The sequence below is a fragment of the Martes martes genome (genome assembly GCF_963455335.1).
Source record: "Martes martes genome assembly, chromosome: 10".
Taxonomy (NCBI): Eukaryota; Metazoa; Chordata; class Mammalia; order Carnivora; family Mustelidae; genus Martes; species Martes martes.
The window spans coordinates 99448052-99460904 of NC_137898.1; the positions used below are offsets into that span (position 1 = coordinate 99448052).

At 40.0% G+C, this 12853-nt stretch overlaps 1 protein-coding gene across 3 annotated transcripts in view; it reads right to left on the minus strand.

The window, feature by feature from the left end:
* TBCEL (tubulin folding cofactor E like) overlaps nt 1-12853 on the minus strand; it is a 73077-nt gene that overhangs the window by 26529 nt on the left and 33695 nt on the right. For all 3 annotated transcript variants that reach the window (XM_080816063.1, XM_080816064.1, XM_080816065.1), the window contains exons 6-7: nt 10605-10731; nt 8984-9100 (exon numbers count right to left, since the gene is read on the minus strand). In XM_080816063.1, coding sequence (XP_080672189.1) covers nt 8984-9100; nt 10605-10731 — 244 coding nt within the window. The remainder of the gene's footprint in view (nt 1-8983; nt 9101-10604; nt 10732-12853) is intronic.

Sequence of the window (12853 nt, forward strand, 5' to 3'; positions counted from 1 at the left end):
CCACTGAGCAGGGAGCCAGACACAGGGCTTGATCCCAGGACCCTGGGATCATGACCTGAGCCAAAGGGAGAAGCATAGCCTACTGAGCCACCCAGGTTTCCCCCTCTGATGGTTACCAGAGGGGAGATGGGTGGTAGGATGGGTGAAATAGGTGATGGGGATTAAGGAGCATATGCCTAATGATGAGCACCAGGTAATTAAAGTAAAAACTAAAAACAAAACAAAACCACTCAAAAAAAAAAAAAAAAACCCCACTAAAAAAAAAACCCCAAAACACAAAAAAACAAAAAAACAAAAACAAAGAAACACTTCAATCTGAAAAGATACATGATATGTTGATTTCTAAGAGAAAAGTTGCATGGTTTTTCTTTTTGTCTCTCTTTAAAACTTAACAGAAGAAGACTGGTATTAGTTCAGTACTAAATAAGCAATTTAAATTCACTCTCTCAGAGGAAATTAAGAGATAAAGCAAACACAACATAAAGGAAACTGATAAACACAGGCAACGTGGACAGACACTTGATAAATGGCAAGGTAAAAACGATAGATTTGGACAGATTCATAAGCACGGAGGTTTCTTTCTCTCTAAAGATGATACTCTTCCACCCCTAGAGAAATCAGGGCCATAAAAACCAGAAAACAGGTAGAACATCACAGCGTGTTTTTAAAGGACGATTTCAAATTCTAGAGCGAAATTCAGTCCTAACACGTGTACCTTTGTTGAAGGACATAGCAGCCTCCAATGCACACTTCCTTTACCAAAGTAACAGCTGTTAAAAGAGGGTTCTCACAGCTTCTTCCTCTAAATATAAACTGAAATCTGTCCCCAGGAATTTCCCCACCTGAAACCCTTCAATGATTTCCCACTGCATTCAAGAAAAAGGCCTTGTCTCCTGGTAGGGCATACCAAGGTCTCTAAGGGCTCATCCGGGCTCCCACCTTCCTACCCAGCACTGTCTGCCACTACTTTCTCTCTGCTTACTACTTTTCATGGAGCCCTATCAAACAGCTGCTCTTCACTACACATAAGGACTTGAATTTCTTTCTGTCTGGAATATTCTCCCCTTCTCTTCACCAGGGTGACTCAATCATTTCTAGGAAGTACCACCTCTTGCAGGAGAACTAAGTAACCCTGCTTTGTGCTCCCTGAGCATAATGTGAAGATTCGGACATTTGACTCAACAGTTGCTGTTTTGTTAGGTACCACTGCAGGCACTGAGGGTACAAGCAAGTCCCTGCTCTTGCAGAGCTCACAGTACGGCGTGGGGAGGCCAAGAGTACAGAAGAAATGCCAGTTAGGCATTGCTCAGTAAGAAAAGTACTAGCCAGTTAAGAGAATCGTAGGGGACAGAGCTGTGCTATTTGAGATAGGCTGGTCAGGGAGGCATCTCCAAGGGAGAGAGCCACAAAGCTAACGGGGTACATTCTGAACAGGGACAACAGTGCAGAGGCTTGAGGTGGGAGCATGCTTGATGTGTTTCGGGAACAGCATGGAAGTTTGGTTTTGTTTTGTTTTTCAAATAAACTTGAGTTCTTATAAACCAGCTCCTATGTGGAGGATAAACTATAGGGGGCAAGGGTAAATTCGGGGAGGCCATACAGGAGGGAGACATGATGAAGGCTTGAATTAAAGCGAATGGTATGAAGAAATAGATTCTCTCTGTGTTTTTGCAAGTACTAGTGAAAGAAAAAAAAAAAAAAAACCCCAATGGACTTGATATGGGATATGGGAGAAAGAAATCAGGGATGACTCTGAGGTTTTTGTCCTGAGCAGCTGGAAAAATGGAGCGACGGAAAGCTTGCAGAGAGAGGAGCAGATGTGGCAGTGGAGGAGGGGCCCGGAAAGGTAAGGGAGGCGATGGGAAGTTCGGTTTGGAACACATCAGGTTTAAATATCCAGGTGGAGACATGAAGCAGCATTTAGAAATACTAGGCTGGAATTCAGGGACAGATCAGAGCTGGAGGGTAAGTCTGGCAGTTATTGTCATACAGAAGACATGAGAGCCACAGCACTGGATAAAAGCAACTAAGGGACGAGGAGAGAAGAGAAGTGGTCCGAGGACCAAATCCCGCAGTAACTTTATTTTGAGAGGCTGGGAACATGAGAGAATCCAGCAAAGGAAGTATGTCTCAAGTGCAGCCTAGATGATGAGCTTGAGAGTAGACACTACTTTTTCGTCTTTTTGTCTCCAGCTTCTGGCCCAGGCCTCTTGGTTCATAGTAAGTATTTAGTAAATAAATTAAACTGTCCTTTGAAACCCAGCTAGAATCCAGAGTTATTTCCTAGAAATTCCTCTGGTAAAATATAAGGGCCCAATAATTGAAATATGAGCGGCCCAGTGAGGACATCTTTCCAAACCCCTGCAGCACACATTGAACTTATTTTGAAAGAGCACATCACTCCTACACAAGCCATGAAAAGACAAGGCACAGATGAAGCTTTAAAAGAAAGAGTCCATTGACTGGAAAAGCAAACACTATGATGTTTAAAGGCCAAGAATCGAGAACAGAGATTTTTCACCTTCTGTTATTTCACAAGATAAATAAAAATGAAACATATGAGCGATCGCTCAGTTTTTCGTGTTAGTCTATTATTACCATAAACATCTACAGTAGAGAGGCTAGACTTTCAGCTCTACCCACCAGCAGAGAACAATAAGAAGGATAACGGAGTACCTGTAAGGAATTATAAAACTCTTAATTAAGTACATCTCCCTTTTGCCCTCTAAACATTTTATTCTGTCCATCATAAAAGATGGAAATGATTCAGGTAACTGGAGCCTGTATTTTATTCTGAGGTAGAAAAAGAGAATATGTAAATTTCTAGATCATCTTCAAAGTCTTCTGTTGCTAAAACGACTAATCACATGGAAACAGATGTGTGTGAGTAATCCAACTGACTCACAAAATAACTTTGCTACCATAAAGGACATTCAACTGATGATAATGGCTTTTTATTCATGCCCTCAAAAGACATATTGGTTAACTTTTCTTATGTCTAAGTTGAGAAAAGGTATTACATGTTTAATGACACAAGACAGGAACATGGAAGAAGGAAAAGCTCAGGGAGTCTAACAACTGGAAATGGATGTTGTAGAAGTTGGAATTTATAGGAAAATCAAGTTAAGTACTGATTTAAAAAATTCCATGGTCAAACGAAAAGGAATGCTTCCTCCAAAACAAATGGATACCTGCACCCTGCCAGGAAACTAAAGCTCAAACGTGGTTCTGTATGAAACACCAAATTACCCAGAGTCAAATTCTCACCTTTTACTAACTACGCACTGGGCTAGTCATTGTTCACTGATATTTTAGGGAGAGATTATGCATATAATTTGGAAGACAATTAAAAAGATAATAGGAATAGTAAATACCCTGTTTATATATCAGTATTAATTCATAATAAATGCATTTTAATACAAATTCCTCTATGTTTATTCACCATTCTGTCTTGATACCAGCATGAACGCTATCATAATTTTTTTAAAAAAGATTTTTATTTATTTATTCAACAGACAGAGCTCACAAGTAGGCAGAGAAGCAGGCAGAGGGAGAGGGAGAAGCAGGCTCCCCACCAAGCAGAGAGCCCAATGCAGGGGGGCTCGATCCCAGGACCCTGGGATCATGACCTGAGCTGAAGGCAGAGGCCTCAACCCACTGAGCCACCCAGGTGCCCCTATAATTCTTTTTTAAGTGCCTAACACAGTTCTTGGCAAATCACAATGGCTCAAAAAATATTTGCTGAGTACACTGATCATTCTATTAGAGAACTTACTGGGAAAAAAAAAGGCAGGGGGTGCCTTGGTGACTCAGTTGGTTAAATGTCCAAGTCTTGATTTTGTCTCAGGTCATGATCTCAGGGTTGTGAGATTGAGCTCCCCATCCCCTTCAACAGGCTCTGTACTCAGGGCTTGGGGGGGGGGTGTTTCTGCTTGAGATTCTCTCTCTCCCTGGTCTTCTGCCCCCTCCTCATTTGCGTATGCGCTCTCTCTCTCTCTTAATAAATAAATAAAACCTTAAAAATAAATTTAAAACAAACAAACAAAAACCCAAACAGACAAAAAACTACCAGGGAACAGGTATTACAGTGGCTCTACGTCAATTTCGGCTGTCCGGCATCTGAATGCCCTTCTGAATTGAGAGAAACCCAAGGTGGACAAGAAGTAGGAACTACTTTCCACTAGAGAAGCTAAAGAGAGGTAAACGTTACACAGAAAGGTTAGGTTACACCTAACCATAACTGGAAATACAAAGACAGAGCAGATACAGAAGAATCAAGAATTCGAAGGCATGGCTGTAAATGTCGGGGATCGGCGGGCAGTGGTGGTGGTGGGGCACCGAAGTCTAGCAGTGTGAGACGACTAGATGGTCAGCGGTTCAGAAGCATCCTGTCTATAGAGTAAGATACAGAAATCTTGGCTGTGCCTAGCTTTCCATCAGTCCTGCCCAAGCCTAATTCTCTAATCTTCTTGTCAACTCTGTGAGCCACACAGTATTCATTATTACTCACTTTTCATTTTACTCACTCATATTACTCAATTCATTTTACTTACTTCCTACCTTACTTAAGCTGGCCAGAGCTGGTTTTTGTTGTGTGCACTAAGAAATCGGCAGCAGGGAGATCACCAGCAAGAGCCCCTCAGGTAATTACGGGCAATCTGAAATTGGTTTCTGGCCTAGTAGGGCCCAGTGAGCGTCATATTAGTGTTCCTGGAAGGGATTCTGTAAAGGCCTTGACATGAAGCAGTGAAATAACTAATGCCCACTTGGAAAGCTCAGGGTGATTGAGAGAGTGCTGCATGAAGGGAAGGAAGAAGGGAAGAAGGCGGCAAGGCTGTGAGGTAGAGGGTCCACTATTCTAAAGGCGCAAGATAGCCTACAGCAAGAGAGTATTAAGGTTGAACACCAAGGAACTAAGCTCAAAGCACAGACTGAAACCCAAGTACCTTAAAGAAAAGGCTCTTTTCTGGGGTGCCTGGGTGGCTCAGTGGTTTAAGCCTCTGCCTTTGGCTCGGGTCATGATCTCAGATTCCTGGGATCGAGCCCCGCATCAGGCTGTCTGCTCAGCGGAGAGCCTGTTTTCCACCCCCCCACCCCCGCCTGCCTCTCTGCCTATTTGTGATCTCTGTCAAATAAATAAATAAAATCTTAAAAAAAAAAAAAAAAGAAAGAAAAGGCTCTTTTCTTCCTTATAACAAGAAAGCCAAGGTAGCTATAAAAACAACGCACAGTTTGATGCTCCAGATTGGTGAATTACAGGTCAGTTAAATTTGTATCCATATTGGGACTATTATATGAAAGTTCAAGCACTGGCTGGAGAGAGAGTGGGGTGGGGGAAGAATGAATTGGAGTGGAGGCTTATACCCAGGAAGATGCTGAAGGATGGGAACATCCTGAATCCCCATTCCTCAGGTAGGCCCCCTTGCGAGCAGTTTGAATGACACTGTTCCTCTTCTGCTTGAGAAGGCAGTAAAATCCGCCTGCCTAAAAGGAACTACCTTGCATGAGTAAATGAATTCCCACCTGCCTCATCCTTCCACATACACACTCTGCTCTCCTGCCATCAGATCACAGCATGCTCTGTGGGGCTGACTACAAATGTATCAAAAGAATTACAAGAATTTGGTTATATGGACAAAAATAGTGGAAATTAGTATAGGAATAGATTCTGAGCATGCTGACCGAGGAAGAAGCAATTTCAGATCTCGCTGAGGTTGTTAACACAGTTACCTTACCAGAGATTCCAAGTTCAAACTAGCTTCAGTGCCTAAGCATGGTTCTACATTTTCATCTAGTTGGAGGATTAGAAATTGGACTCATGGTGGTCTATGCTAAAGGAAGCTGAGATGCCATGAATTTGGGGGATGATGTTGAAGGAGGAAATAAAACACTTCAGGACACATGAATCATGGAACTTATTGTCACCCATGACCTCTCACCCATTCTCCATCCACGAACCCTAAAAGGACCCAGAAGACACCTCCTTTCCCAAGGTCTTGAAAAATACATTAGTAAGTAGAACACTCACATCTTTGGAAAATATTTTATAGGCCAGGAAGGTACTGAAATCAGTTTGCTCATTTCAATATCAGGAAGACTGGAAGAAATTAAGCAGTGACATTTAACCACTAGTGAGTGGTCAAGTAGGCATAATTACATAAACAGGCAGCAAGGCTAGAGTAGCAATTGAAATAGCTTGAATCTTTTACAGTAGCTAATTGGTCAAGAGTCCTTAGGATCAGAATAAATAGATTATCTCATTTCATGGAGAAAGAAGTGTGTTTTCATTTGTGAAAGGACTACATTAGGACAGGTGAGAATAATTGTTTTATATATGCAACTGTGGGGAAAAAGTATATGCATAGATGCTGGATAGTCAAAATGGCAGACTACAAGAGATGCTTTCTTGATGAATTGTTCCTATTTGGGGAAATGTCCCAAGATCAGGGGAAGATTCTATCTCTCACTGCAGAAACCAAAGTGACAGTTAATCCCTCTCCCTATCTCTCTGAAGACAAATGTGAGCACACACCCTAAACACAGCCAATCAATTGGTTAGACACAGATTTCTGACCCTTGGGGAATGAGGCAAAGGTCAGTGAGAGATTATTTTCAGCACAGCCTGTGGCAAAGCCGCAAGGTCCACTGGTGAAGGTCTGGCATTGTGGTGTCTAGGGAGGACAGTGCCAGCAGAGACACACTACAAGTTGAAACCTTGGCTGTCTTTGCTGCCTGCCACCGGTTCCTGTCTACATCTGGTTCCAGCTTGCCTAACAGTTGTTGTAGTTTCTCAATATTCGCCTAATACATTCCTCCTGTGCTTGAAGATGATTTCTGTGACCTGCATTTAAGAATACTAATGCAAAGGCCTATATGCATTTTAGGATAATTATGCCACCAGGACAGAAAACAACATACTGTCTATATATATACATACATACATATATCTCCCTGTAGCAGATGAAATTAAATAAACTATAATGATGGACTTATGCTCAAAGCCCAGATAGTTACTTCTCCCACTAATAGGTTAGATGAAATCAAATGAAACTATAGATATTAGACTATTTTTTTTACCAAAATAAAACAAAACAAAATTCATGCTGCTTAACCTAATATTTCTAGGTTGTATTAAAAGGCATAGTAATATTTATTTCTCCCTACTTTGTTGTTCTTAGCTAACTTGAAAGAGCAATCTTTAAAATTCTTAATTTGTCTAATATTTTTTAAATGTTTGGGCTTTAAAATACTACTAACAAAACCACAAAACCTTTTTATATAGTACTGGTTCAACCTTACAGAGGGTTAACCTCCTCAAAGGCTATAAATAATGGAAAAGTCTGGGGGAAAATTAGATTATGTTTAGTAAGAATGAATTAGAATTGGAGAAATTTGTAACCAGAAGGGCCAACCGATTTGATTCACATACCCTCCTAATTTGCATCCTATTTGTCTAATGTGATTTCATACTATTTGTTAAAGTTCTTAAGGAAAGCATACGACATTTTTGTTAAGTGGTTCTAGTTACTAAAACCTAGAAACCAGTCTTTGGGGGTATCTTATTTCTTGAGTATTTACCTATACCATACGGGCTACCTTTCCTTTCACATTTCTGGAGTATTAAATGTAGCTCCTTCCCAACCATCATGCACTGTTAGTGGGAATGCAAACTGGTGCAGTCACTGTGGAAAACAGTGTGGAGATTCCTCAAAAAATGAAGAACAGAACTACCATATAATCCAGCTATTCCACTTTTGGGTATTTACCTGAAGAATACACAAACATTTATTTGAAAAAATGTATGTGCCCCTATGTTTACTGCAGCATTATTTACAACAGACAAGATATGGAAGCAACTCAAGTGTCCACCAATAGATGAACGGATAGAGAAGATGGGGTGCTCGCGAGCGCGCGCACGCACGCACGCGCGCACGCACGCGCGCGCACACACACACACACACACACAGTGGAATATTACTCAGCCATTAAAAAGGATGAGACCTTGCCATTTGCACCAACATGGATAGACCCAGAGGATATTATACCAAGTGAGATAAATAAGATAGAGAAAAACAAATGCCATACAATTTCACTTATACATGGAATTTAAAAACCAAAACAAACAAGTAAAAAGCAGAATCAGGCCTACAAATACGAGACCTGGCAGCTGCCAGGGAGAAGGGGGCTGGGAGATGGGCAAAATAGGGTGAAGGGGAGTGGGAGACACAGGCTTCCAGTGATGGCATGAATTAAAGGTACAGCACAGGGAATATAATGGTACTCCAGTAGTGTTGTGTGGTGACAGACGGTAACTATATTTGTGGTGAACACAGCACAACATAGAAACTTGTTGAATCACTATTTTGTATACATGAAACTAATGTGACATTGTGTGCCAGCTATACTCAAATAAAAAAATAAATGACTATTAAAAAAAGGCAGTTCCTCCTCAAACCACGTATATTAACTTTTCATATACTTAAAGGTAATTACAAATTGAGCCTTCAGCATTTCTCTTCATACTCGACCATCCTAATTCCTTTAGTATTTCCTCAAGAGTCTGTTTTCTAGTCCTCTCCTCATATTCTCTAAACCTAATGCCTATTTGCCAAATCTTCCAAACTGCAGAACTTAGTATATCCTGAAAGCAGATCAATGTGAAGGAAGACACCAGCTTTGGGGTAGGTAAAGATGTGTCCCTGGAGAAGAGAGTCAAACAGGAATCAATGATATGGAGTATGAGTGGAAGTAGTCAAATACTTACCCAACCATTCTTAATACAAGTGCAAGGCTAGAAGAAATACACTGTGGAAAATGAGATAAAATGGGTTTGCTTTGTGTTTCTTTTTTTTTTTTTTTAAACCTATCACCAAAGTCCTCTAAGAGGGTCCAGTAATAGATGATTAGATTTGCTCTAAAACAATAGTTCTTAAATTGCCTCAATACTTGCTCAAATGTTGTTAAACTGATGAGGGGTTTTTACCTGAATGGCACTTCTTCCTCTGGGACATCCACATAGTAACGGATAAAAAATCTCTCAGAATCTTCTCGCTCACCCTCGGTAACAACACTGCCATTAAGTTTGGAAACTGATGGCAATCTGTAAGTAAAATCAAAATAAAGGCATTTTAAGACAGCGAGAATATTTAGCTTTAGAAATAAAATCATTGGTTTGAGGCCCCATCTTACTCTCTTGAGAGGACACGTTTGATGTAACTCTGCTTGTGTACAACTACCTACATGAACTACAGTGGTACAGAATAAAAGGACCAAAAATATCCAAAGTTTCATTTTTAGATGGGACATTGACCTTTTATAATTATACCTTGCCTTTCAAAATGAGATTCTAGCCAGCACTGTCCAACTTAAATATAATGCAAGCCACAGATATAATTTTAAGTTCTTTAATAGCCATATTTTAAAAAATAAAAATAAAACAGGTGAAATTAGTTTTACTAATATATTTTATTTAATCTAAGAGATTGAAGAATTAATCATTTCAATATGTAATCAATACTAAAAAATAACTAATAGGATACTTTACATTCTTTTTTCATACAAAGTATTCGAAGTTCAGTGTATATTTTACACTTAGAGCACCCTTCAGTTCAGACTAACCATAATTCAAGTGCTCAGAAGTCACACAGGACTAATGGCACCATAGTGGACAGTGCAAGTCTACAAGTAGAGTAGTCAGGACAAATGGGCTCTATTGTTTAGGAATTAATTTATTACCTTTACAAAAGAGTTATGTAAAGGAAATAAAGCATAAGGTCTACTACAAGCTTTATTCTTTTTAGAAGAAAAGTATGCCTAAATGTATTTCTTCAGTGAGATATTACTGCGTATATCCGCAACTGGAAAGCAGTGTGGATCTGCTAGGTGTTAGCTGGGCAGGAAGATCAACAACCTGTTTGAAGACCCACTCTTCCTTAGGGAACTGTAAAGCCCCTTTCAAAACTACTACACATAGTACACAAAGAAAACAAATGAAAGTTTGTTTTTCTTTACATCTCAGCCAGAATCTTATTGTTGCTAAAGGCTCATACAGAAATCAAAACTCATTTCAGTGGTCTTGGGGAGACAGAGTCAGAGACGTGAAAGGCAGGGGAGTCAGAGGAAGAACATAACGGTGTGGTCGTCATGTCTGAGCCAATCTATAGTCAAGAAGAAAACACAGATGCTGCTCTCTTAAGTTTCACATTAATAAAACAGCCCAATTTTTAGGTATTTACACTTTAAATGACGACTACGTGAATAGAGAAAGTAAAGATAATTGAAACAGAACTCTTTCCCTATTATACCTAATTTTTCTTCATGATCGAAAAGCAGGACTTCGAATATTATAAATATTAAAAAGTATAAAAGCAGAATAGATCTGGGAGGGAATGTTTCAGTGGTCTTGGCAGGCCAATCACCTTTCACATCTTTCTCACCATATTGTGTTCCTTTTCTTCTGGACTTCAAGCTACAGAAGCAGCTCCTTCGAGCACTATCTATTCAAGAGACAGATAAACTTACAGCACACTCCCCTCCAGTAGTGCATTAGCCCTCTAATGAAATAAGGCCCGAGAGAAGAAAGGAGAGTAATCAGGACAACAGACCTGGCTATTACCAATTTCCTCCGCTCCTCGGTGGTATATGGCTGCAGAAGAGGAATTCCTAACAATCTCACTTCTTCAAGTTTGGGGAATGAATTTAGCTTGTCAATGTCTTCCCAGGACTGCAAACCTAAATTTGAGAAATATATTGTTTAAGTAAATCCAGAAAAGCACACAAATAAGAAGATTAACATAGAAAAAAATTACTTCAATTGATTTCTGAAATGTTAAAATCCTTATAAACGTTGTAGTTGGACATCTTGAAAATTTTCTTCATCCAAGGAAAGAACAGAATACAGTTAAATACCACAAAAACTTCCCTATAGCCTCTCCTCTCCCTGTGAAGCCAGTGGTCAAGGAGGGAACTTTATTCTCCAACACCTCAACACCCAACTAATATACTGATTCTCCACCCAAATGACTTGTAAAGAGGGTCTCTGGTGGTTTCAGTAGGTAAGATGTATACCGTGCTTATATAAAAAAGGTGATGTGGTCAACTCTGTCGTCAAATACAGACTCACAGAACAGAACTACTGATCAGAGTTGATACTGTCAGACTCAAACCTTTACCGAACAAATTCTCAAATGGGGCAAGGTAAGTAGAACCAGAAACTAAATAGCATCTTTCTTACATACTGTCCTCATTTTGGGGACAGGGAAAACAGATTTTAAAAGTAAAACAAACAAACAAAAAACAGAGAACCTGAACCACTGGGCAAGAAGAACATGCAACAGATTAAAACTGTTTCATGCAAAAAAAAAAAAAAAAAAAGAATTTTTTTTTTTTCCTATGGCTGTGAGCAAATATATCATCCAAGTCGATACTTGGCACTGCTAGGAAAAATATGCCCATAATAATGAAGTTGGTCGATTTTATAACATGTTAAATCTGTTTCGGAGAATGCAGTCCCTTCCGATCTCTAGCCACCTGCAGCAAGGGCAAAAGCAGAGGAGCAATACACAAGGGCTCCGGTGCATAACTATCCCCAGCCACCACCGCTCTCTTCCTTCAGAACCGTATTTCCATCTAGGAGGAAGGACAGAGTTAACGTAACGGGTGTCAAGTTGCGCCGTCAGCAGCTTCTTTATACAAAATGCTAGTTTCTAAAACCTAATTCCTACCCTTATGACTTCTATGGCAAATTAAACTGTATATGTTTTTTTTTTCAATTGTAGATTAGAGTTATTTTTGGTTATGAAGTTATTTTAAGAAATGGGCTGAAAGACAATGTCAAGAGAATGAGAAGAAAAGCCACAGACTGGGAGAATATATTTGCTAAAGACATACCTGATAAAGGATCGTTATCCAAAATATGCAAAGAACTTTTAAACCTAACAATAAGAAAGTGAACCACCCAAATTAAAAAAATGAGCAAAAGATCTGAACTGACATCTCACCAAAGAAGACATACAGACGGGAAGTAAGCATGTGGAAAGGCGCTCAATGTCATATGTCATTAGAGCACTGCAAGTTAAAACAAGGTTCTACTACACACCTATTAAAATGGCCCAAATCCAGAACACTCACAGCACCACATGCCGCTGAAGGCGTGGAAACAACAGAAACTCTCATTCACTGCTGGTGGGAATGCAAAACGGTGCAGCCACTTTGGAAGACAGTTGGCAGTATCTTATAAAACTAAACATATTCTTACCATATGATCTAGCAATTGCACTCCTTGGCATTTACCCAAGTGAACTGAAAACTTATGTCCACACAAAACCCTGCACACTGAGGTTTACAGCAGCTTCATTAATAAATGCCAAAACTCTGAAGCAACCAAGATGTCCTTCGGTTTGCGAGTGGATAAATAAACTGGGGTGCATCCAGACAACGGGACATCACTCAGTCCTAAAGAAATGAGCTATCAAGTCATGAAAAGACACGGAGGAAACTTACATGCATATTCTTAAGGGAAAGAAGCTAATCTGAAAAGGCTATATGCTGTATGATTCCAGCTATATGACATTTTGGGAAAGGCAAAACTATGGAGCCAGGAAAAAGATCACTGGTTGCCAGGGACTACGGGGTACGGGGAGATGAACAGGCAGAACACAGAAGGTTGTTAGGGCAGTGAAACTACTATGAATGATACTAGAAAGGGGAGACATTGTCATTAAACGTTTGTCCAAACCCACAGAATGTACCACACCAGGAGTGAAACCCCATGTAAACCGTGGACTTTGGGTGATGGGACAACGTAGGCTCGATTATAAGAGATATATCACTTTGGTGCTGGCACGCTGACCAT